This window comes from Vidua macroura, chromosome 3, assembly GCF_024509145.1.
Source record: "Vidua macroura isolate BioBank_ID:100142 chromosome 3, ASM2450914v1, whole genome shotgun sequence".
NCBI classification, from domain to species: Eukaryota; Metazoa; Chordata; class Aves; order Passeriformes; family Viduidae; genus Vidua; species Vidua macroura.
In genome coordinates, this window is record NC_071573.1 from 94,268,811 (window position 1) to 94,292,271 (window position 23,461).

The window sequence follows — 23,461 nt, forward strand, 5'->3', positions numbered from 1 at the left end:
TTCTTTAGTTTCTGCTCATAAGGTACCAATAATCACTGTGTAAGGATTGCCATGCCCATGAAGGTTTCCCAGGCACCCTTAAGAATATCAAATGACACTAAGTGCAGGCAACTAAAACGAGTAGTGTTCCTGCTATATTTTAGTTCAGGTGGCAAACTCTGTCTCTGAAAATACTCCTGAAGTTTCTCTTTAAAACAGATTCTTCTACATTGTGCTTGATTTAAAGCTGTGAGTTATGCAGAAGGTGTTGCGTTAACCCCTAAGGGATAGCTTATTTTCTGTACTAAGTGCAATAAATACAGTGTTTTTCTTCCCTACCTTGGGGAATGTTGAATGGTTTTAATAATTTATGTGCATTAATGAGACAACAAATCAAGAATATATGAAAGCGAAAGATGCTTTTCTTTGTCACATAGTTACAGACCAAGCTGAAAGTATGGAATGTATTTTTAATTACGGTATATCAGATACTGTAAATATTTTTTATATTACCAGAAAGCATACTAGTAGGATATGTGCACTTAAGGTGACAGTTATCAATACATCAAGCTGTTATGTGTGGCTTGTGTAAAACTGCAAAAACAAAACAAATATTTCAAAAACAAGATGAATAACCACTCCCTAAATTTTCATTTGTGTTTTTGAATGTGATCCCAAGATAAACATTTAATTTTCATTTGGAAAATCACCACTGAATATGTAGTTGTATTTTTCCCTGAAGTCTACTCATCTGTATGACAGAGGAATAGTGCACTAGCAGTAATTTGCAGCTCAGAATACTAAGAAAGAAATGAATGGTTACCTTATCTAGCTGAAACTGTAGGGAATTAGGTAGTATATAATTACCTGAGGCAGAAAATATAATTATTGAATTTAGTGATTAACCTATTTTTTGATGTCTCATTAATAGAACACTGAAGAATGAAAAACTATAAATAGTTATACTGATTATTGTTTTCAGTAGCAAGGCTTGTGATCACTAGGAAAATTCAAGAAAGTCTCTAAAATTTAGCATCATTGTCTTTTTTAAATCCTTCACAGAATTGAACACAAATAAAGTCTACTACTACTATTGTAGTTATACTAATCTAATGAGAGTTCTCTAGTTCCAGTTTGTAAAATAGCTATTGTTTTTAATATTAATGTCTTAAAATTAATACCTTACCAGTAGTGTCTTGTGGTTGAATAGGTTCTGTGATTTCAGATGGATCGCTGATGCCATTTTTGTTTGCTGACAACACTCGGAAAACATATGGTTTTCCTTCTGCAAGGTCAAACACTGCATAGCGAGGAGATTTTACTGCAACCTGTGCATTGACTCTTTGCCAGCTTCCACTGCCAACCATGGACTACAAAAAACAAAAAAAGCCATGAATAATTTCTGTGAACTGTCAAAAAGTGAACATATTGCTGTATTGCATCCTGTCATGAATTTATTTAGGAGCTATGAGAGAAGGATCACTCTCAAATGCCTGACTTAAACATATGCAAATTCTCATTGCTGGTGCATTCCATTACTCTACAAAAAGGTCTGAGTCGCTTACTGTCTCCTTGCCTGTCTCGACTTCAATGCATGCACACTTGTACATACAGCCAGCCTTCTTTTAGGGCTGTGACTGTCATCTGTGATTGGCCCCAAGGAATTACTTTCATGTCCTGCAAAACTCACATGAGCACCCAAAGTTTTGGAGTCAAGAAAACAAGCCCTAATCCAAATTCTACAGAAAGGTAGGGAGGGAAATGTTGCTTTACTCACAACTTTATTTATTCTGTTGAGTAAGGTCATGTCCCCTAAAAGTATTTATCAAATAAAGTAATTACTTTTGTGTATTCTCAATGCAGCAGCTGAGCTTATAATCACCAAAACTGCACATGGAAGAGAGCCAGAAAATCAGTACTCCGAGAGAAATCTGCTGTCCATTAGATTTCCCACATAAACTGTTTATTCTAACCAAAAATTAGTCACGGAATCTTTCAGAAATTTCAAAATTTTCAAAAACCCAAGTGCCTAATAAACAGATTGAAGAAAATTTCCTTGGTTCATAGATAGGTGCATAGAGTTTATATGTTTATAAAATTTTGGAACAGAAATTCAGGGAACAATCTGATAGACTGTGAATTTCTTAGAGGAGGAACAGTGTTTCATGGGTGCTTGGAAAATACCCTGTATATAATGATACCTACAATAGGCAAATAATAATAATGTAAACAGGTGGAGTCATATATCAATCACATCTCATAGGTACTGAACCCACCTAGTGTTCTCAACAGAAAAAAAGAAAAATAACATCAATTTTCTTCATATTAAAAAGCTGTAAAATATGAAATAAATATTATTTTGCCATATATTTTGCTTTACACCATGAAAAACATTAATTTCTTCTTTTCACAAAGAATCAGCATCGCATTTTATTCTGCAGTTTGATTTGATTTATCTGTTAAAAAAATATTTCAAGAGAACATAGAAAACTCATTTCCGTATTGTGTCTCTTGAAGGCTTTACAAATACATATTTATTCTTCAGGATTGAATCTTCTTTATTTGAAATAAAATAATTAGAAACTGTTGTAAATTAACAGATGACAGTGGAAAAGCAAAAAGCAAACATTCACCTATGAACTGACTAAGCTGTTCCTATACATCAGTTATTTATGCAAAAAGATTTTAAATTCAGGTATTAATTAGTACAATGAACCTCTTTCGTCTAATAATAGCATTTTAGTCCTCATTCTTACTTTCCTTCAGTAAGTCTGGTGTTTAATTGAGATTTTTTTTTTTTCATCGTTGTCACTGCTGTGTACTGTTTCTGGAGCTATAAAAATTTATTTGTATAAAACAAGCAGATAATATATATTTTCCAATTCATTCTTAGAATTAAATTCAGCTAAACAAGTGTAAGTGTCCACTCAATGGAAATCTACCTCTGAGCTTTTTATCTGGGCTATTTCTGCATATTCTGGAACTAATAAGGTGTTTCCATGACAAGAGGTGGTTCAAAATCCTTACATCGATATTCTTGAAATTTATAGATAAGCAAAGACATATGTAAGTGGGAATAAATGCAAGAAAGGCATTATATTTTATTGCATAGAAAGAAAAACTAGATATTTATTTCTATGAAAATTTTTATTACTTCTTTTGAATCCATAAGGCAGAGTGGGAGAATGGTCATGCTTGCTGGAAAATTTAACCAGTGAGTGGTGTTCACTTTACATCGATTTATTCAACATCCAGCAAGTAATGGATGATGAAGAGCGTAGAAATGGCCAATGGAATTCTTTTGAAGTGGAGGGGGTTTTTGTGTGTCTGAGAGGGAAAAGACAAGCTGGGGGTCTGCAAAAAAGAGGAGTGGCATGAACAGGACGGCTGGGGAATGAACTGTGGAGGAATGTGCAGAATTTTAGATGTGTGAAGAAAAAAACTTGCATAGTAAGGGCCTGAGAAAAGGCTGTTACAATATTCATGGTGCAAATTGAATGTGTGGCAGTTTTATTAAGAGGTTTAGTGTTTGTGGATTGGTAAGAGGGTGCATGTGCTAGAGGCATAATTCATAAAAACTAAGTATAGCTTGACCTGTAAGTGTTTTAGAGGTCAGGTATGAGGCCCATTTTACCTACTAGAAAAACTTTGTAACAAGTTGCTCTAATCCAATATAATTTGGAAGCATGGCTCAGGGACAGATTTATCTAAATTTTATTCACTTATGTGGATGAAGAACAAACCTCTCCTACTGTGAACACTGAAGTCTCCTTTCAATGCAAAGAGAAGAGGAAGGCAGCCATGGAGAGCACCAGTCTCAGTGAACCTGAGACAGGCATCTGCCTCTTTGCTGACCTTACAGGGGATAAATTGGAAATGTCAGTGTACAGTAGATGCTGCAAAAAGTGAGGATCAAATTATGAGTTACTGTTTATTCCTTGTTCTACCACAGAACTAACAGAAACTTCCCTTTTTTGTACAGAGACTGAAAACTTAGAATCATGCCTGTAGGACTGTGAAAACTATAGATGTTTCTTATCTTTTTTTTTTTTTTTTTTTTCACTGCTAAATGTTCCCATTTAGACAGCAGTAAGCAAATAGCATAAGGGGAATCCTTTTCTCTGGGCCTTGAATTTCAATGCTCATTAAAACTTATAGTAAGACATTTGATTATCCATGCTTCTCTAATATCCCACTTCCAAATCCTGCAAGACCACAGAAAGTGTTAGTTTTATTGCTCATTCTGCATTTCTGAAAAGGGCTTGAGTGTAACTGAACACAGCAACGAAGCACCTTTCAATAGAACACCACTATACAGTGCAGTACCTTCTCAATGAAATATGTCAGTGGCTCCCTGCCACGGGGAACAGGTGGATCCCAGCTGAGTACAACATATGTTTTGCTGATTTCTGAAGCATGTACATTGGTGGGAGGGCCTGGAATCTGAACATCCCCTGTAAGATTAATAAATGTAGCAAGTGTTAAACAGCAGATTAACTCCTGGGTCAGCATTCATGCTACAGCTCATCTTTCTGATTCAACTTTCCCACCCTGCACTGCAATGCTCAGCTATTAGGGGCAGTGATATCATCTGTACAGTTCACCTGATCACTTCAATTAAATTTTGATAAATAAAACTTCAGTATTAATAGCTAGTTACTTACTCTTTCAGTAAAGGTTAAATGTTCTCCCTGAAACTCTCTGCATTTGTCAGACTTTTTCCTTTGATCATGTTTGAATTACTCCAATCTGCTAGTAAAAAGCCTCCTCACTATATGCAAACATTTTTTGATCAAAGACAGAAGTTTAAAGAGTTATTATGAGAAATTAGAATTTAAAAAAATAGCTGGAAGGGAAGTACAATCAGAAAAGAAGCTTTAAAACAAAGGGGAAAGCAGGTAAAGGAGCAGAACCTGTTAGCAATATATCCTGTAACATGATGGTATTATCAGCTGTATAGTCAGAAGCACTTCTAAAATCTAGGAATCAGAGACATAAAAATATGTCACCAGTCCTCTCATGGCTCCACCACGTAGTGTGTCCTGATCAAATCCCTCTCCCCACTCTTTACTGAGTTACCAGCAGTGTTAGAGACAACCTGCCTACCCTGGGCCAGGTAGGAAGAATTCAGCTCAGCCTTTCATGGTCCTGCTCACTGACTGCAACATGAGAAAAATCTGGTTCTGCTATCCAAGGAATTACAGTGGGGCAAAACAGCATTAGATGGGAGAGTGACCTGTGGTGGACCTATGATGGACCTCTGCACAGGCACAGCTACACAGCCCTGAAGAAGCTTCGACTTGGTAGTAGGTCAGAAATTGCAACTCAGCAGACACCTAAAAATTTTATCTTTATGGTTTGTGATAGAAAAAGAAAAAATCTTTGTTCTGTGAAGGTAAATTTTTCCACTTCTCAGGCTAAGAAAAGAGCATATATCCTCTAAATGTGTGTCTTTAAAAAAGAGAAAAATATTTCAGTAATAATCTCTAAATCATGGCAATGATATTTTAAATGATTATCTGTAGAATGTTTTAAATATTTATCTGTAGAATAAACCAGACCCAAAATATACACTGATATTATTTTGTCATATATATTTGCCAAATCAAAACCAAACCTTTTTTAAAGCAAACTGACATATCCAATGAAAAATTATTTCTCACAATGCTTTCTATATTTGATTTCCTACAAATGTAATTTTTTCTTTCAGAAAGGCACATGAATCAGCTGAGTTTAAGATGAAATTGAAGACCTATAGTCAAGAAAATTACAATAATCCTTCACAGCATTAAGAAAAAAGGCTTCCAAGTGATTTCAGGTAACAAAATTTCAACATCTTTTCTTTCATTCTTGGAAAAAAAAAAAGCGTCCATACTTTGGGATGACATAACATGGTGATAAAGAATCATTGCCAGAATGGCTTATCAGCCTGAACTAAAAAGGAAAACCATTTGTGATCTGTGAGGTTGTTCTTTCAGAAACAGTCTTCAATCTTGCAAATGAAAGTAGAGATCTACATAAAGAGTGATATTCGAATATTCATCCTCTATTAAATATGCACATTCATGTGACAGAAATCCAAATATCATTATTTATGACTGTTCCAGAGTCACCATTTACTGGACCTGATCATTCTAAGGCAATCCTGAGAGCAGAAAAATGATCTATGAAGCCAAACAAGACAATTACAATCTGATATTGGGGTGTGCCTCTGATCCTGTAATACCCATATCAATTTATTTAGATTACTATTACAAAAATAGAGAAACTTTCTCTGACTTGTCCATGCACTGGGAAAGCCATTTAATGTCTGATTCTCCTTCAAACTACATTTTTTCTCAGGTGATTTCTCTTTTACTATGTTATTTTTGGAGTTACAACTTTATAACTTTTGTGGAAGAGAGCAGACAGACTTTTGTTTTTTTAATTTTGAGCCATTATAGTTAACAATTTTAACAGTTCAAGTGTAAAGAAGGTCATTATTCAAGTATAAAAACCCAATCATTCCATAGAGAAACAACTAAAACCTAAAAAAAAAATCAAACTTTATCTCAAAATTTGTCAGGGATCTCTCCAGTTCTCCTGAGGAAAAACATTAGTCTATAACCTTAGTCTATAACCTTAACCTTAAGAATAACCTCAATTCAGGTCAATTCAACCTCAATATGTCTACCTAAATTCAGGTAGACTTATTAAAGAATTGAGATGGATTGTGTAAGTTTTTATGAGAATGGCAATAACTTGCTCAGATAGTCAAAATCAGTCTAAAAAAACTATTCTTAGCTCCCAGAAAGCTAGAAAGAGGGGAAATACGGGCAATCAAATGCCCAATCAAATGGGCAATTAAATGTTCAGCCATTTCAGTCAGCTTAGCACTAGTAAAAGCAAAAGGGTAAGAAAATGCTGTCAACATATAAAAGTTTTGCTGTTGAGAGTGTGATGATCCCCATCTTTTACACCTCACTGTTCACTTGTGTTCGCTCAACCTCGCAAGTCATGTGTCTTTATTTCTTAATGGATTTCTTTTCAAGTTATGTTTCTAATTATGATGCAAAATTCCTGGAGTTTAAGCAGATGGACTGAAATTGCAGAAATGCTACATACCTTCAAGGTCATCCTTACTGATCACAATCTTTCGCCCTTCATCCACATGAACAGCTGTTAATCAAAATATTCAATTAGTTTGTCAAACTAGTTCAATATATTTACAAATCTTGCAAATTATTTCTTGCCACGTGTTCAAAAGCCTGTATACCTCTGTATATCTTTCCCCAGATAGAGTCAACTTGAAATCATATACTGGTTTATTCACTTTCATAGGAAAACAGGGCATGATAAGACAGTGTTATTCAAAGATGTGTTAAAAAGCAAGAGTCATAGTTTCAGTAGATGGATTTGATTTTGAGGCATTAGTAATAAATTGTACCACAAACTGTACTTTTGTTATAGGAATTAATCATAAAGCATACACACATACATAAAACACATTTAGAGGAAATTGCATATTCAGCTCAGATTTCACAGGCAACACTGGGGCAGTGCTTTAAGGTATTCATGATTACTTGAATTCCCCTCTGACCAAAAGGAAGACATGAAACAGAAGGTGTGCAAGTACATACATGATATACAGAATCTGCACAGGGGTTTAGGACAAGGCTAAATCAATAAAACTACTCCCCAGAGCAAGCTGGCTTACTCTGTTCATGGAGAAGCTCTCATAACACTACTTTGCAGTCTGTAGTGAGATATTCAATCAAAGGAAGAAATAAACTCTTCTCCTTAGGTTAACTGGGCAAACAGAATCTTAAAAAAAAAAAAAAAATTAAAGAAGCTTTGAATAGCCTACTTTGTGTTCTCTCCAGGTCAACGGGGTCAAGTGCTGCAACTGGTTCCGAGGCTCGCGAAGGCCGGCTAATGCCAGCACTGTTCACTGCTCTGACACGGAATACGTAAGACCGTCCCTCTTGAAGACCAGTCACAGGATACTTGCAGACTTTTACAGGAGCATCATTGCACTGGACCCAGTTTTCCAGACCTACTTCACATCTTGGAATAGCAGAAGACAGCATTTGTCAGTATCATCTCACAATAAATATGCCGCATGCTACCCACACCAGGTCAGAACCACAGAAGTCACCTTTGCTAGGCTGAGGAGCTAAACCATACATCTCATTAATGAAAGTCACACACTTTATACACTCTTCTCTGGTCAGAGATCCAATTCCCACTCTGTTCATATTTTTTTCATAATGCAAAGTCATTTCTCTTCCATGGTTTTTGGCCTTTTCAAATCTATCTGCTTCCCTTCTGTTTGGTTCTCTTCCTTGCCATGTAAAGAATAAATTATTCACTTTCATTTTTAATATTCATCTCCACAGAACATGATGAATTTGCAAGATTCACCTAATCATTTTCATTTCTTCTTTGTCATATTTTCATGTAAAATTCTTTGTGCCTTTCCCTCCCAAAATGACTGGGCCACAGAGTGTAGGAGTCATCAAGAAGAAGAGTGATGTCCTCATACTGACTGCTTTGTGTGTACATGTATAGTTTGTGTCCTACTACTATAAAATTCTGTGTAGAAGATTCTCTTTTGCCCTGACTGTACCAGAAAAAAAGTCATGTCATGATCAAGGGCTCCTTGGCACTGCAGTGACACAAGCAACATGTCAAATGGCATATCTGACTAGATTATACACAATATAGGTGAAATACTCCTATAATCTATGTACTGCATAAATTGGATATAGATGGTAGAGTCCCCAGGTCTCAAGTTAATTTCCTCATACTGACTACCATTCATAAACCTCTATTTTTTCAGTTTTTCCCAGACAGTTATCATTGAATTAGACCAAATGACAGCATAGCAAACAGCAATGAGCTGCAAATGTTGCTTTTAAGTGCAGAGCACTATACATTATGAAATCATTTCAGTAAGGCTTTGCTGACTGACAGTTTCAGACACTGAGGATAAGATGATCTGCTCTGGCTACAAGGAGCAAGCATTTACTTCAGTGGGAGAGCAAAACATACAAAACAGTCCTTGGATCCTCTGCTTGCCAGCTGCCTGCACTGATCTGAAACCCCAGCAAAGTGCAAAGCTCATTGAAGGACAGAGGCCTGCCAGTCTGATTTAAACTGCCAACTCCCAGGAGTCCAGGCCTTGAGCTCCTGTTGTACTACATTCAAGAAAGAAATAAAAAGATAATGTAATAACTCCTAGGTTTCAGCTTTTGCAGTAGAGAGATTAAAGAGACTAAATCTAATTCAAGATGCCCATGGAGTCTAACTTTTATAAATTAAATACTGTCAGGGCTCATTCTCTGATGTGCCCACATCCATACTATTGAACATTTAAAGTGCATGATAAAATGTGTCTGCCTGCAAATATTACTTGGAATGGCCTCCAGCCCCTGCTAATTCCCAGACTGTGCCCAGAATTGCCTGTGAAAGTACTAAATCATCTGGGCCAAAAGTTTTCCAGGGAACAATCTCATAATTTAACACAATGTGTAACTGAGTTCCAGTGCCAAGTGTCTGTAAACATATATCCAAAGAACACACACATTGAAAGGATATAATGGTATTTTTTTCTCTTCAGTATATACATATTTCTGGCAATTAACAAAATTAAATAAATGATAATGTTTACATACTTGTCAACAAAATATCCAATAACAGGGCTCTCACTGGTTGTATTCGGTGGTTTCCAGGTTACAATAACATAGTCTCTGTTAGCATCATGGCATTTAACATCCATTGGTGCCCCTGGTGCTCCTGCGATCAATGCATCAGCATCTGGACCACAAATTAAAATAAATTGGTTTTGACCCCGACTCCTCTGATATACATCAAAAAGTCAAAGGGAATACTTTCAGTTCATTGTGCTACTTGTTTATATGAATGGAAGCCCAAACATTTTATGACGTACTAATTCACTGCAATAATGATTCAGGACCATAATGTCTATATTTTTATACAGACAAAGTGTTCAAGGATATTTTTGAGAACAGAAAGGCTTTTTAGGAACCAAACACGTCTTTTTTTTTTTGTGAGAATTAAAAGCTTAACCCACCCATGGGTTTTTGATGCTCTGTCACACTGAAAGCTGTGACTCAGTGTGTTACCAATCAGACCAAGGTACTCAATAAAAAACATGCAGATCAGGAAAAAAAATCTCTTAAAGAATGAAAAATTTGGATACTCATGGAACATTTGTAACGCTATGTTTTATTTATAATCCTAAATACCATCTTTAAGATACCCTTTGTGGCTTCATTTTGAGAGATATTGACAAGTCTGGACCCACAACTTCTAATGAAATCTCTTAACAAGTTCTCTCCCTTCAAAGGAAGATTTCCATAACAAAAAAAAAAAAAAAAAAAAACCACCCTATAGAGAGTCTAAATTTATAGAATCTAATCCAAATCAGTTGTGAAGTAGTTTGTGTTCAGTATCAAGAGAATGACCAACAGACAACACTAGAGACTCCAGAGGACATAGCACAAGGCCAGGGTCCTGGCCATGCAAAGGCATCAAATATAGCATAAAATGGACAAGAGAGATGCCTACAATTTACTCATCACTACAACAAAAACTTCTAAGAAAGCTTTTGTATATTAGTGGAGTTTTTCACCTGAATAATGTCTTTCTTGGAATGTAAGAGATAACTTTAGCAAATTGTTTCTAAGGAGATCAGGATGCCAGAGTGGCTTATTCAAGATATACTTCAAAGCTGATGAAGCCCTTACACCAGTTCTGTGAGGAAGTTGAATTTCAAACCTCTGAAAAAGACATTCACTCCCTCTACCCCACATAAACTGCCTGGATGACACTCCCACAAGGCACATATGTTCCAATATGTTTCCAAGAAGAACAAGGTTTAAAATTAATGCAGCTACAGTGGCCTCAGTGGGGCTGTTCCAGTTTGCCCACATCAAGGATGTTGTCCAATGTATTTAAGAGAGTGAAAGAACTGCTTAACCAGAAATATTTTTATCTTTCAATTAAAAAAATATAAAACTGAGTACTAAGTTCTCCTCACAGGTACATGTAGAAGTTCATTTTTACTTCACTGAGAGCTGTGCAAGGAAATCTGATGAAAAGTTCAGACCTTTATTCTATGTTAATGCATTTATCTCCTTTATCTATGTCTCTTGTGAAAACTGTATTTCTTCAGTCAGTTAGTTTCTTACTTTGTTTCTTTTCTCTGTTTAATGACATGACTATGACTGGTATAGTGGTATAGTGGGAATATTTCTTTTGCTTTTTCCTGCATGTATCCCTAAGAGCAGGCACAAGGTACAAGAATGCCCAACAAGGCTCATTCCAAGTCCAATCTCAAAAGCCAAAACCATTACAGTGAGAACTGATTGTATGCAAAGATGCTTATTTCCTACCAGGAAAGGAGATGAAAAAGAAAGAAAGAAGTTGTTTCTTCATAAGTATGGTTTTTCGGGTTCTCCAGGAAACAAAATGTCCTCAGAAGCATGCTCCTCTTGAAGCTCCCTATTCATGTAAGATGACTGGTTTTTAGTACAGACTACTATATACAAATCAAATTACTATGAAATTCCACAGGGCTAAATTTCTTTCATACTTCAATTGCTACATGGGATTTTTTTCATAAAACTAAACTGTATAATGTTTTTTTTAATTTCTCCTCAAGAACCAGATTAAAAGTTTACCTCTTACAAATAGGTATGCACTGCATTCACTGATTCCACCTCTTGAAACCATGCACAGAGTGTATAAACCTTCATCATCTTTGTTCAGATGAGTAAAGGAAAGAGCTGCCTGGCCTTCTCCAAAATACAGCTTTGTCCACTTGGAGTCCTTTAGCAGCACATCTGGAAGAGAAGACCCATCAGACACGTTACTGTGCTACTAGAACAATCTGCATCCTAGTGCAGTTCTCTGCTAACCAGGGACACAGACTAATATTTATGCCAGTTTTATTTGGAATGATAGTGCTTTGGATGCTATAAAAACTCTACAGAGAGTAAGTTGCATCTCTCTAAAATTATTCGATCAGTGAATTTTAAAGAATATGAGGTCTGGTAATACACTATGCAGTATTAGCCACAAAATTCCTATCACTATTCTTTTTAATTCACTGAGAGACAAAAATGTTACTCACATTTAGAAATATTGAGGTGAAAACCTGCCATACCCTATAATGAATGCAGGGTGGGACCTTATTTCATTTTTAATAAGTTTTGCTTCCTGTTCAGGTCAAATGTCAGTTTATTCAATTTTTTCTTCCAAATTTAAAAAAATAGATTTCAGTTTAATCTGAAAACTGATATAAATATACACCAAACTTAAATCTTCAAGGCATACCTGTTGAACATTGAATTGAATTAAATTAAATTTAAACCTCTCAAAGGTGAGAGGTGGTGACCCAAGATTAATGCACATTAATCTGATTGCCCAGTGAAACCAGAGCAAAAGAGTGAACAGGATGTTTTATGCTAGGCAAAGGGCTTTCTCATATCATCCTTTTAAATAACTGATTGGATTATTTTTGATTTTTAACTCCCTAAGGCCAATCATAGATAAATTTATTGTAATCAATGCAGCAGAACTGTATTTAAAAGATCTGAATATCTATGAATGTTCATTATTCTACTGCTTAAATAGATTTTGTAGCCGACACTCAAACATTTGCAAAGGAATCAGTGTTCTCACCTACCAGCTGAGTTTCATAAGTAGGTAGAAAACATGACACACGTTCCGATAATAAAGCATGTGGCAGACATGCACTACTAAATCTTACAGCAGTAAATTGCATAATCAGCTAAGCATGTAGTAGTTTTATGAGACGTACACAAACTAATTCAATCACATTCCTTCCCATGAGATCCCTAGTCATGTGATCCTTACCTAGAAAACCTGACTGTCCCCCTTCTGTCATGCCTGCCACAATGGTACTCAGACTTTGTGTAGAGAGACATGATGTACTTTAAATTAAATCAGAAAATATCTTCACTTAGAAACTTTGACCAATGCATGAGCCCTGTAGAAAATCCTAAGCATAAAAAAATTGATTAACCAGCATCTCTGAAAAACTGGTCACTTATTTAGACTCAAAGTTTAAGTGAATTGGTAGCCGCCATAGTTTGAATATATAGAAATTGTAGGCAAGCCTGTAATGCTACTAAGGCCAGAATCACCCATTTCCATTCTTTATGTGTACCTGATAGCAGAAATTGAGGGGGCACTTGTGTTTGGTAAGAGCAGAAAAACTTCTCTTCCCCACACAAGGCCAAAGATCCACCAGAAATTAAGAGAGGTCTGCTTTTTTTTTAATGCAATCTGGATTAACAACTTTGTAGGCAAGATAATTAGAATAAAGTTTAGACATATTTAAAACATATTTAAAAGTTCTAATAGAACAAGTATTCCTAAGCCTGCTGCCATAATAATATCACAATTACAAGATCTCACTGTTTACAGTTGATTCACATGTTGTGTTCTGTTATTTTCCCCAGAATTTACTTGCAGAAGACTAATCCTCAGAAGCAGTGTGTCTCAAACCTCACATGCTGTTTATAAGATAATTTTCCTAATACATGACTCTGATTAAAATTCATACAAAGAGTGGAGAACTACTACATACTGAAATTTATTTTCATCATGTATTTTTTGTTCTGCTGAAATTTTATCTAGATTCTTCACTCCATGATTCTTCCTTCTGAAGTCAATTATTTTATTCTAGATTACAGTATAAATGGCTGTGGAATGCTGGCACATAGCACTTTATAGTGTTTATATTACATTACAGATCAATAACAGAAAATTCTTATTATTAGCTGAAGTCATGTCCAGATTAGATATACATTCCTGAAGCATTATTTTGATTTTGTTCTTTCAGCATCTTGAATGGTTCTTTCAGTATCCTAAATTGTTCTAAGTGGGCCATGAATAACAGCCATCATATTCATGTTTGTGAAATCCCAAATCAATTCAGAGGATTTCACTGAGCTGACTTATATGCCCCTAGGAGTCTACTAGATACCCTCAGTAAGGCTCACTAGTGTGAAGCCTATTTATGCTAGATGAACACATACTTCTCCTGAGTATAATTATTAGAAGTAGATCGTACATATGATTTATGTATGTAACTCAGGGCTTTAGTTGCTCTTATTTGATTAACACAAACTGAAAAAATTTAGAAAGGGTACTGTTGGAATGCATGAAATAGAAGCCTCTCTCAGTCCCTCAGAGAGAGAAAGGAATGCAAGGATTGAATTGGAACCTTTAGAGAAACTGAAATATATTAAGCCACACAGATGTGAAGTAGGAGTGTAAGTTTTAGTTTTAAGTAAGTAGAAATATATCTAAAGTGCCTCTTAAGAGACTGTGTTAGCTAGTAAGAAGCACTAAAGCCTAGTTTAATGTTCAGTAGTGTCACCTTTCACAAAATTAACTTAGCTCCAGACATAATAAAAACATAGCAGCACATTGCTTGCATTTCTAGATAGAACAGATAGAACTATTGGCGTGAGCAGATAGAGCTATATGCATAGATTTTGTGTAAGAACTGACACTACTTTCGCACATTAGAATTAAGCTCAGGTAGGTGCAGGAAGAATGCTTTGGAATCATGTTTTTATCTGATTGGATGATTTATTAATAAAATCCCCCTGTATTGGGGTGCAAAGGAGGTGGTAGTAACTTCTGCTAGCTACTTCTGCTGCTTCTGCTGCTTTTGCTTGGAACATCAGGATTCTATGCCAGAAAGCTTTTAGCACGGACTAATACTCTTAACTCTACACCTTCGAGGCTGATTTATTCATGCAACAAACAGCTTTACAACAACCAGCAACTTCTTCTGTCTCTTCAAAGACACAAGACCCACTCATAGTTCGACAGAGTACAGTCTTAATGCAAGAGTAGAATTAAATATTACCTCATGATGTTGGACAAATTATTAACTTCTCATTGTTTATATTTATGCATTGCCTCCAGCTCTCAAGGGACTCAACACATGGAACTGTAGCACATAACATGGGTTCATAGTGCATGAATTCCTGCTGTGTTTGGGAAAACGTTCTGCCAGTTAATGTACCTGTATACCACTTGGAAATATTGTGATCCACATACTTGTAATGAAGGAAAAATCCAAGCTTGTTTGTAACATCCTATTTCACGTAACATAAGTAGAATAATGGGATGAACACCTATCTGGCTCCCTAGCAAAAACTTGGCTTAAAACAGACCAAGTTTTCATCTCAGGTTTTCACAAATAAAGTCTTATTAAGTTAAATAAGGGGAGAAACAAAAAGCAAAGAATTGTTATATATCAAGAAGGAATTATCTCATCATTATGAAAGAACAAAGAGAAAGGGTCATGAGCTTTATTTCATAGGGCAACAAAATGTCATGTCCAATGAAAAGTGGAACAATACTGTACATTCCTTGAAAATTAGAAATTCTTCTTAGCTACAGTTTCAAATTTAGAATTTGTGAGGTTTGGCACCTTGAGAAACTGTGTCCAATAAGTGACAAGGTAAAGGTACCCTTGAAAATGATGGTTCATCTGATAGTGAAGTGAGAGATTATTTTTAGTTTTTAAAAATCCTGAAGCACATAGCAAAATTCCTGTATGCTTCAGTGGGAACACAATCTGAATTAAAGGATCAGCCTTAGATTTTAGGTTATTCACCAAACAGAAAAAGCCATTTTTATTATCTCATATTTTTTACTTCAATGACATCTAATAGTTCATCACAAGGAAGTATCCACAATGATAGAGAAATAGGAAGGAAAAATTAAGTAGTAGTTTGTTCCCTGAAGAATAAGATGTGAATGTATGTAAAACTATGATCTACATGAAACAAATGGCATAACAAGCAGTAATGAAACAATTCTTTTTCTGATTTTTGTAATCATGAATTTTCTTGACTGCCTTATTAATCTTATTGTCGTTTCTTAATTTATTCATCACATTTTGTCCCCCATGGAAATTTCTCCCAATTTTTTGGGGACGAGTCCAAACATCAGTCTTGGAAGTTCACCATTCTCAAATGTGGTCCCCTTGGGGAAAGGTCTAACCATTCAAAAATAACTAAGGCTTTCCTTAAATCCTCAGGTAGAATAATTACTTTAGAAACCTACACAGATTGTGGTTGGTGAAAAGTGGTGGAATAAATATCTACAACAGGCTGCTATCCTAAGCTCTAAGTAGCTAGTTTTATGTTTCAAAACCCTTCTTTGCTGCAGTGAAAAAACACTACTCATGTAGGGTTTGTGTACCATTCACCCCAGTATATGATCAATTTAGTGATGTTATTTTGAGTGCTTCATTGTAAGACTGCTTCACCTGGCAAAACATAGGTTTTCACAGACAAAAGAGGCAAGGTAAGAAACCTACTACCATGTCACATAAACAGCAGAGCAAACATATGTGTATCAGGCTTGGCTTCTATAAATATTGCCTAACTATACATTGATGTGATTTTAATATAAAATTCACAATAAATGCTGGAGCAAGATTAAAGTAGAGAGCCATACCTCAGTACTTCAAACTTTAATTTACTGCCCTGTGAATACCCTTCAGCTCAGTGGTCACAGTATTCAACTATGAGTCATTGTGAAATCTAAGAACTGGCTTTGGATCTCTTCCAAGTAAATGTTCTATCTATTGTACTATCACAATATGATGTTACCTCCTGCTGCTATTACTGTGTGCTCAAGAAAATGTTGACCAAGTCACTTAATTGAGAGTGCAGGACTATAAATTCTAACTAGAGATATTTCTTTTTCTCTATTCCAAATTTAATTCTGAGAATATGATGCTCTAAACCTGACCTGTATCCTCAATGTCTCCTCCAGCATTTTCCAGGTAGATTCTACTCAATGTAATAACTTACCATCTCTATACCACTCAGCACGAGGTCGTAGTCTTTTCAACTCTGGAGTGATCAACATAGAACACTTCAAGGTCAGTGTTTCACCTTCAGTTGCAAAAGTGACTCCAAACTTCTCCAGAAACTGGACATCAATGTGGGTGAAGCAAACGTCATATGACAGAGGCACTATGCATAAGAAAATGAAAGCGTTCTTGAGTACAAGTAAATTGTACTTGGCACAGATTAGTGTCTGATCTGAGTAGGAGATGGAGTTTTCTGTTATATTGTATGCTGATCTAGAAATTCAACTGGGAAAGCAAGAGCATCTGGACAGCTCCTACTGTAACTCAGTGCTTAGAAATCAAAATCAGAAGAAGCTAGTTGTATCCAGTTTTCCTGTCTGTAAAACATTGCCCTGACAAGAGGACGTAAATTATCTAAGCAAATAGAAAAAAAAGGCTTACAGTGGAAGGGCATTACTGCAGCTGGATGAGGCTCTTCATCCTCTCTGAACCCTATGAATAAACATACAAGAAACATTCAATGACATGAGCATTACATTTATTTATTATTTTAAATATGAAGTAGGACTTACTTCGCACAATCACAGCACAATTAGTTGATGCCTGACCGTGGACATTTGTTGCAACTGCTGAATAGGTTGCAGAATCATCAAAGTCAGCTCTGAAAAGAGGAAGGAGAAAAACAGATGTCTCTTTAGGCAAATAAAAATTCTCTTAGTGATTGATATGACAAGCCAAACTATGTCAACCATAAGGAAAATGTATAAAGCTCTTTACTGGTAGGGAAAGTCTAGAAAGCTCTTTACTGTCCATACAGTGCAAGACATCCATGAAAGACAATCAGAAAGCTGCTACTGTTTTTAACTGCAATTTTATCACAGCTTAGTGTGCAGGCTTCATTAACTTGAGCAAACTGGAAATGACCTTTAGAGAATGATCAAAAGAAGATAGCTGGACAATGCCAGTCTGGCTATACCCCTTCCGTATGTAACCTTCTTTAATCCATTTTGCCTTTCTGCCATATTTTAGAAGAGAGACATAGAATAAAATTACATGTCATTCTTGCTAAAATTGTGCCTTCTATGTGTATTCCCAGCTGACAGACACTGGTATTTTTGCCTCTCTTATATCTCAATCCAGGAAAATTACAAAAAATCAGGAACGTGGATCAAAATTGTTTAGGTGCAGACATAGTTTGGTTTGTTATATTTTTTAGTGAGAAAAATATTCATTATGCAAGGACAGTATAAACAAATATAAAGCAAAAAACAGTTACTCGGTGCAAAACACTGATAGTGTCTCACTTAATACATCCTTCCTTGAAGTTCCATGAGCACATATGAGATATAGCTACAAACGTTGATGCACCAGTTCTTTTCTTATTTAAAAATGAGTCCATCAGGAACAGTTTATTTAGTATTAAATTTAATGGAGGCCACCCAAAAATTTTCAGTTATGACATACAATATTGTGAATGCATCCATTTAGTTTCCTCTCAGAAGAGCAAATTTGTGTCTTCTTGGCAACTGCCAAGTGATGAAACTCTGATTCCACCTGTCCTCTAAGAGGTCATATATCCCAGATGTGGGAGAAGGAATATGTAAGGGTGTTTTATGGAAATTGCATAACAGGATGCCAATTTTGGAGTATGTAGCAGCTGTCACAGACGCATCAGACACCTATTTTTCACTTCTTGCATGTATTCTGGACAGTGCCATATCATAAAAATGATACTATCTGTACTGGCATGGCTAAAAAAGGACAAGTTGATGAGAGCCCCGTTAAATTGCAATTTATCTCTCTAAATTTACAGGTCTAACAGCTCCTCCTGGAGGCAACCCTACCACCACATATTTCACAAAATCAAGAAATCAATTACAAAGTCTATCATAAAATTAATTATCAAAGATGTAAGGGTAAGTCCTAAGACTAGACTACAGTCTTAACCAAAAAGCCTGCAGCTGGGTAGGAAACCCTAGTACAGTCTGAACAGGCACAGTGAGACTGAAAAACAATGTAAAAGAATTGAAATTGCAGAATTGTTAAGGTTGGAAAAGACCTCTGAGATCATCAAGTCCAACTGTCAACCCAGCACTACCACTATGCTAAACCATTACTATGCTAAACCATTAAACCATGACTTCATGATCCAGAGCTCCAGGATTTTTGAAAACTTCCAGGAATGGTGATTCAACCACTTCCTTGGGCAGCCTGGTCCAATGCTTGACAACCCTTCCAGTGAAGAAATCTTTCCTAATATCTAAACTAAACCTCCCCTGGTGCAGTTAAAGCTATTTTCTCCTGTCTTGTCACTTGTTACCTGGGAGAAGAGCCTGGCCCCACCTGGCTACAACCTCCTTTGAGGCAGTTGTAGGAGCAATAAGGTCCCCTCTGAGCCTCTTTTTCTGCAGGCTAAACACCCCCACTTCCCTCAACTGCTCCTCACAGGATTTGTGTCCACATCCTTCACCAGCTCCATTGCCCTTCTCTGGACATTCTGCAGCCCCTCAATGTCTTTCTTACAGCAAGGGGCCCAGAACAGGACACTGGACTCCAGGTGTGGCTTCAGCAGTGTCGACTACAGAGGGACAATCCCTGCCCTGCTCCTACTGGCCACACTATTGCTGATACAGGCCAGGATGCCATTGGCCACCTGGGCACATGCTGGCTCACGTTCAGCTGCTGTCAACCAGCAACCCCAGCTCCTTTTCCACTGGGCAGCTTTCCAGACAGCCTGTGCCCAACTTGTAGCCCTGCCTGAGGTTGTTTTCATCCAAGGGCGGGATTCATTTTGCCTTGTTGAACCTCACACAGTTGGCCTCAGCCCATTGATCCAGACTGTCCAGATCCCTTTGCAGACCATTCCTACCCTCCAACAGATAAGCAGTCCCACCCAACTTGGTGATATCTGCAGACTGACTGAGGCTGCACCCATTCCCCTCATCCATGTCACTGACAACAATATCAAACAGTTCTTACTCCAGCACCGAGCACTGGAGATCACCACTTGTGACTGGCCACTAGCTCGATGTAATCTCATTCATCACCATTCTCTGGGCTGTATGTTATTTAACAGTTTGTTTTCATGAAGTATTTTAAGGAAATTACAATACCTGTTCCCAGAGCTATATAAAGCTTAACTGATTCTGGACTTGTTTGAGAGATGTCAGACTTGACAACACTTCTTTGCAATGAATTTTTAAAAGCAGGACATTTTTCTTTTACTATCCCAGTTTCACACTGTTTAACACTTGTGTAATAAAATGCCAAAAGGCGATATAAGGCTGCAGTACAGGACAATTTCCTAAGGCATGTTATGCCTCTATACAGAAATGTGCATAGTTCATGCATTCATCACAGTCTGGTACAGTACCATACCATAACAAGTTAACAACAAATGAAGAAGCTCAAAAATTTCTTACAACGGGCATTGCAGAATTAACTCTTCTAAAGTTTTAAGGCATTTTTGTCACTCTGCTATATCCTAATTTAAGAATCTATATATAGAATATATAGTAAATAGTGTAAATATACTATGTTAGGTGATGCCCAGCGTGGGAGATGGAATGCTGGACCGAGATATCAGCCGTCCAGGGAGTCTGAACTTTTAACCCTTTCTGGGAAATGAGGGCTTTGTAAAATATTACTCCTCCTTGATTTGTAGTGGAAGAGAGACAGTCCGGGACCTGACATGTTAGAAGAAGAAATACTTAGGTGGGAGGAGACGATGAAGTAGCTTTTGGCTGGACTTTTCTTGTTAGCCATGGACTGAACCAAAATCTCCTGCAATAGAGACTGCATTTTAGGGGGATGCAGTGGTGACCCAAGGAGACCTGCTTCAGCTTCTAACCGCACAGGAATGGCAAGAACAGAAGAAAGCTGAGGAGGGAATGGTGATGCCCTCTGTCTTCAGGAAAGAAGATGAGTTCTGTTCTTGGACCCTTGGCCCCAGGGGAAAATGGGGGGGACTGTAGTCCCAAGATGAGAAGCTGAACTGTTGTATCTTTGGGTCCGTGGCAAAGCATCCTTAAAGGAGCCCTATGAGCAGTCTGTCCATGCACGGTGGTGAGAGCACTGTGACATGGAATGGAGAGTGTCGCACTGGCAGATTTTCTCCGGGCGGTTGCCATGTGTGACAGGGAAACACAGGGAGTGGCAACTGTGTTTCCTGGGGGGTCTGTGGTGCAAGAGAGACTTCTCTCTCCCTTGATAGTTTGAGTATTGATTATCTGAAGGGTGGTAATTTGATCAGGAATCCCGGGTGATGTTTCATGGTGGGTGTTTTAGGAATTGGGAGGAGGAGGGGTGTTTTAAAAGGTCTTCATCCTGGATTTAGTTTATGTGTTTTCTGTAGTAGTAGTAGTTTAATAAAGTTTTTTTTTCCTTTGTTATTAACCTTGGGCCTGCTCTGCTCTGTTCCTGATAACATCTCACAGCATTTATTTAGGGAAGGTGCATTTTCATGGGGGCGCTGGCATTGCGCCAGTGTCAAACCATGACAACATTTAATAAATTAAACAGCATTCATCCCCAGAAACTGGATCTTGATTGCCCTAATGTCGATGCTTTAGAACACCCCTTGCCAAGCTTTGGTGTGCTCCAGCTCACCAAAAGGATTCCCACACACAGCTCAGGAAATAGTAAAGGACCTTTTCCTGAAAGGTCCAGAAAGCAGTCTGGATGTCTGGCAGCCCTCTCCTGAAGGGTGAGAAAATTAGTCTATCTCACACCAGGAGGTCACTGTGGTAGAACATGTCTATAATTTGCTGTGTCAGGCAGAGCCCAGGAGGGCATTTCCTAGGCACTGGTGGCAGGTATATGCCACAGTGTGCCCTGCAGTCCTTGTCCCCAGATACCTGCCCTATAAAGCCTTCCTGTCCTTCAAGCCACAGCCCAACCCACATTCTGCCAAAGACCTAAAGAGGTGCACAGTGTCTTCCTACCACCTGCATGCCCAGGTTTCTCCTGGATGAGCTAGACCTTCCCAAAGAATGGTTCACACTTACCCCTGGCAGGACATTGCTGGGAGAGCCATCCTGTGTATGCTGATCAGGCCTGATCCCTCCCTGGCCTGGACATGATTTAGACAGCACACAGCACCCAGCTCATAAATGAGTGATGAACATTACACCAGCACTGCTGCACTAGGCCATTTCCTCACATAAACAAAGCATTACTTCAGGCTGCTTCACTTCTCTCAAATTCAACTTAACTGCTCTCTAACATTTTGCTGTTCCTATAGAGTGTTGACAACAAAGATAAAAAAATCAGCATTGCTTGACTGAGGTTAACTCCGATTAAATCTCACTTTAAACCAGTCATCATCTGCTCACAGTGTTTACTTCATTTTCCTGTAGAACACCAGATAAAATTGTTAAATAGGAACCAATATCTGTAAGAATTACACAGGATTTAGGGTCTAAAGAGAGATTTACTGTTAAAAAACAGGTGACCTAAAAGTAATACAGAAAATAAAGAAACATGTATTGTGGACTAATTTGGGGTCCCAAACTGTGCAAAACCACTCAAAGTGTTGGAAATTTAAAGGTGTAAGAACTGCAAAGTTGTCTCCTGAAAGTGAAGAAGTGTAATGGCAGGTACCTGATTAGCTTTTCAAATGAATATATCTGTGCTCATCTCTATCCCCTCCCCATAGTTTTGCTCTCCTAAGAAACAGCAAAATACATCTTTTGATGAGCTCTTTCTGTTTGTAATGGTGTCCAATGGTAATGGTGTCCAATGGTAGAGAAAACAGAATATTATCTTAAATGTCTCTAGAACAAACAGGAGATTCACAAAAGGATCATATCTTTAGCCAAAAGAAGCTCAAAATCTGAAAGCAAATATTTCACAGAAGTTAGTGACAGTTATAATTAATTTTCTCAGGAAGAGCATAAGAAGTAACTAACCAAATAGCTGACCACATTCTTACAGCATCCTTTGTTTTTTATGAAGAGAAATGAGACTCTTACAGTTATTATGAACACACAATTCCACAGGCCAGGCACTTCTTATTTAAGAGGTCATAACAACTCTACCCATTTTCTGTAGCTTACTGCTTTGAAAGCAATCTGTATGTCTTTGCTATGATCACTCCTTTGACTCTCCAGAAGAGAAATAAACCATCTTAGACAGCCTAGTACTCTCTGAGACCCCTTTAAATCTTATATTAGAAATGTAGGGTTTTAGTGGCTAGGAGCTAGACAGCACTTTTGTTTCATATTCACTATGAAGAAAGTTGGATAGGATGGCAAGTTACTTAAGGTTCTGACTTTTCTTTTGTGCCAGATAATGCTCAGATGGAGGATTATCCTGGAAATTATCTATTTCCTTGTATGCTAAAAAAATCTTAGATTTCCTAAATTGCACTGTAAAGTGCACTGAGTCAAGACCAACTAGAAACTACATTTGAACTACCCAGGAGGCAAGGTGTGGTCTAACAGTTATTCTTGTTTTATGATGGAGAATGTGTTTTTCAGCCTTTACAAAGGTCAGATAAAATATGCATAGAGCATAGATAGCATAAAATGTGAGTGCAGAACTGTGTCTGTCCCAAGGTACTAATACTTTTCTGCAAATATTAAACTGCTCCAAATCCACATG

At 37.2% G+C, this 23,461-nt stretch overlaps 1 protein-coding gene across 1 annotated transcript in view; it reads right to left on the reverse strand.

Moving 5' to 3' along the window:
- Nucleotides 1-23,461, reverse strand: part of MYOM2 (myomesin 2) — a 72,640-nt gene that overhangs the window by 38,589 nt on the left and 10,590 nt on the right. The window contains exons 7-15 of the mRNA XM_053973080.1: nucleotides 17,431-17,519; nucleotides 17,300-17,350; nucleotides 16,857-17,021; nucleotides 11,667-11,828; nucleotides 9,636-9,777; nucleotides 7,826-8,025; nucleotides 7,084-7,137; nucleotides 4,306-4,433; nucleotides 1,166-1,349 (exon numbers count right to left, since the gene is read on the reverse strand). Of these exons, the coding sequence (XP_053829055.1) occupies nucleotides 1,166-1,349; nucleotides 4,306-4,433; nucleotides 7,084-7,137; nucleotides 7,826-8,025; nucleotides 9,636-9,777; nucleotides 11,667-11,828; nucleotides 16,857-17,021; nucleotides 17,300-17,350; nucleotides 17,431-17,519 (1,175 nt within the window). The remainder of the gene's footprint in view (nucleotides 1-1,165; nucleotides 1,350-4,305; nucleotides 4,434-7,083; nucleotides 7,138-7,825; nucleotides 8,026-9,635; nucleotides 9,778-11,666; nucleotides 11,829-16,856; nucleotides 17,022-17,299; nucleotides 17,351-17,430; nucleotides 17,520-23,461) is intronic.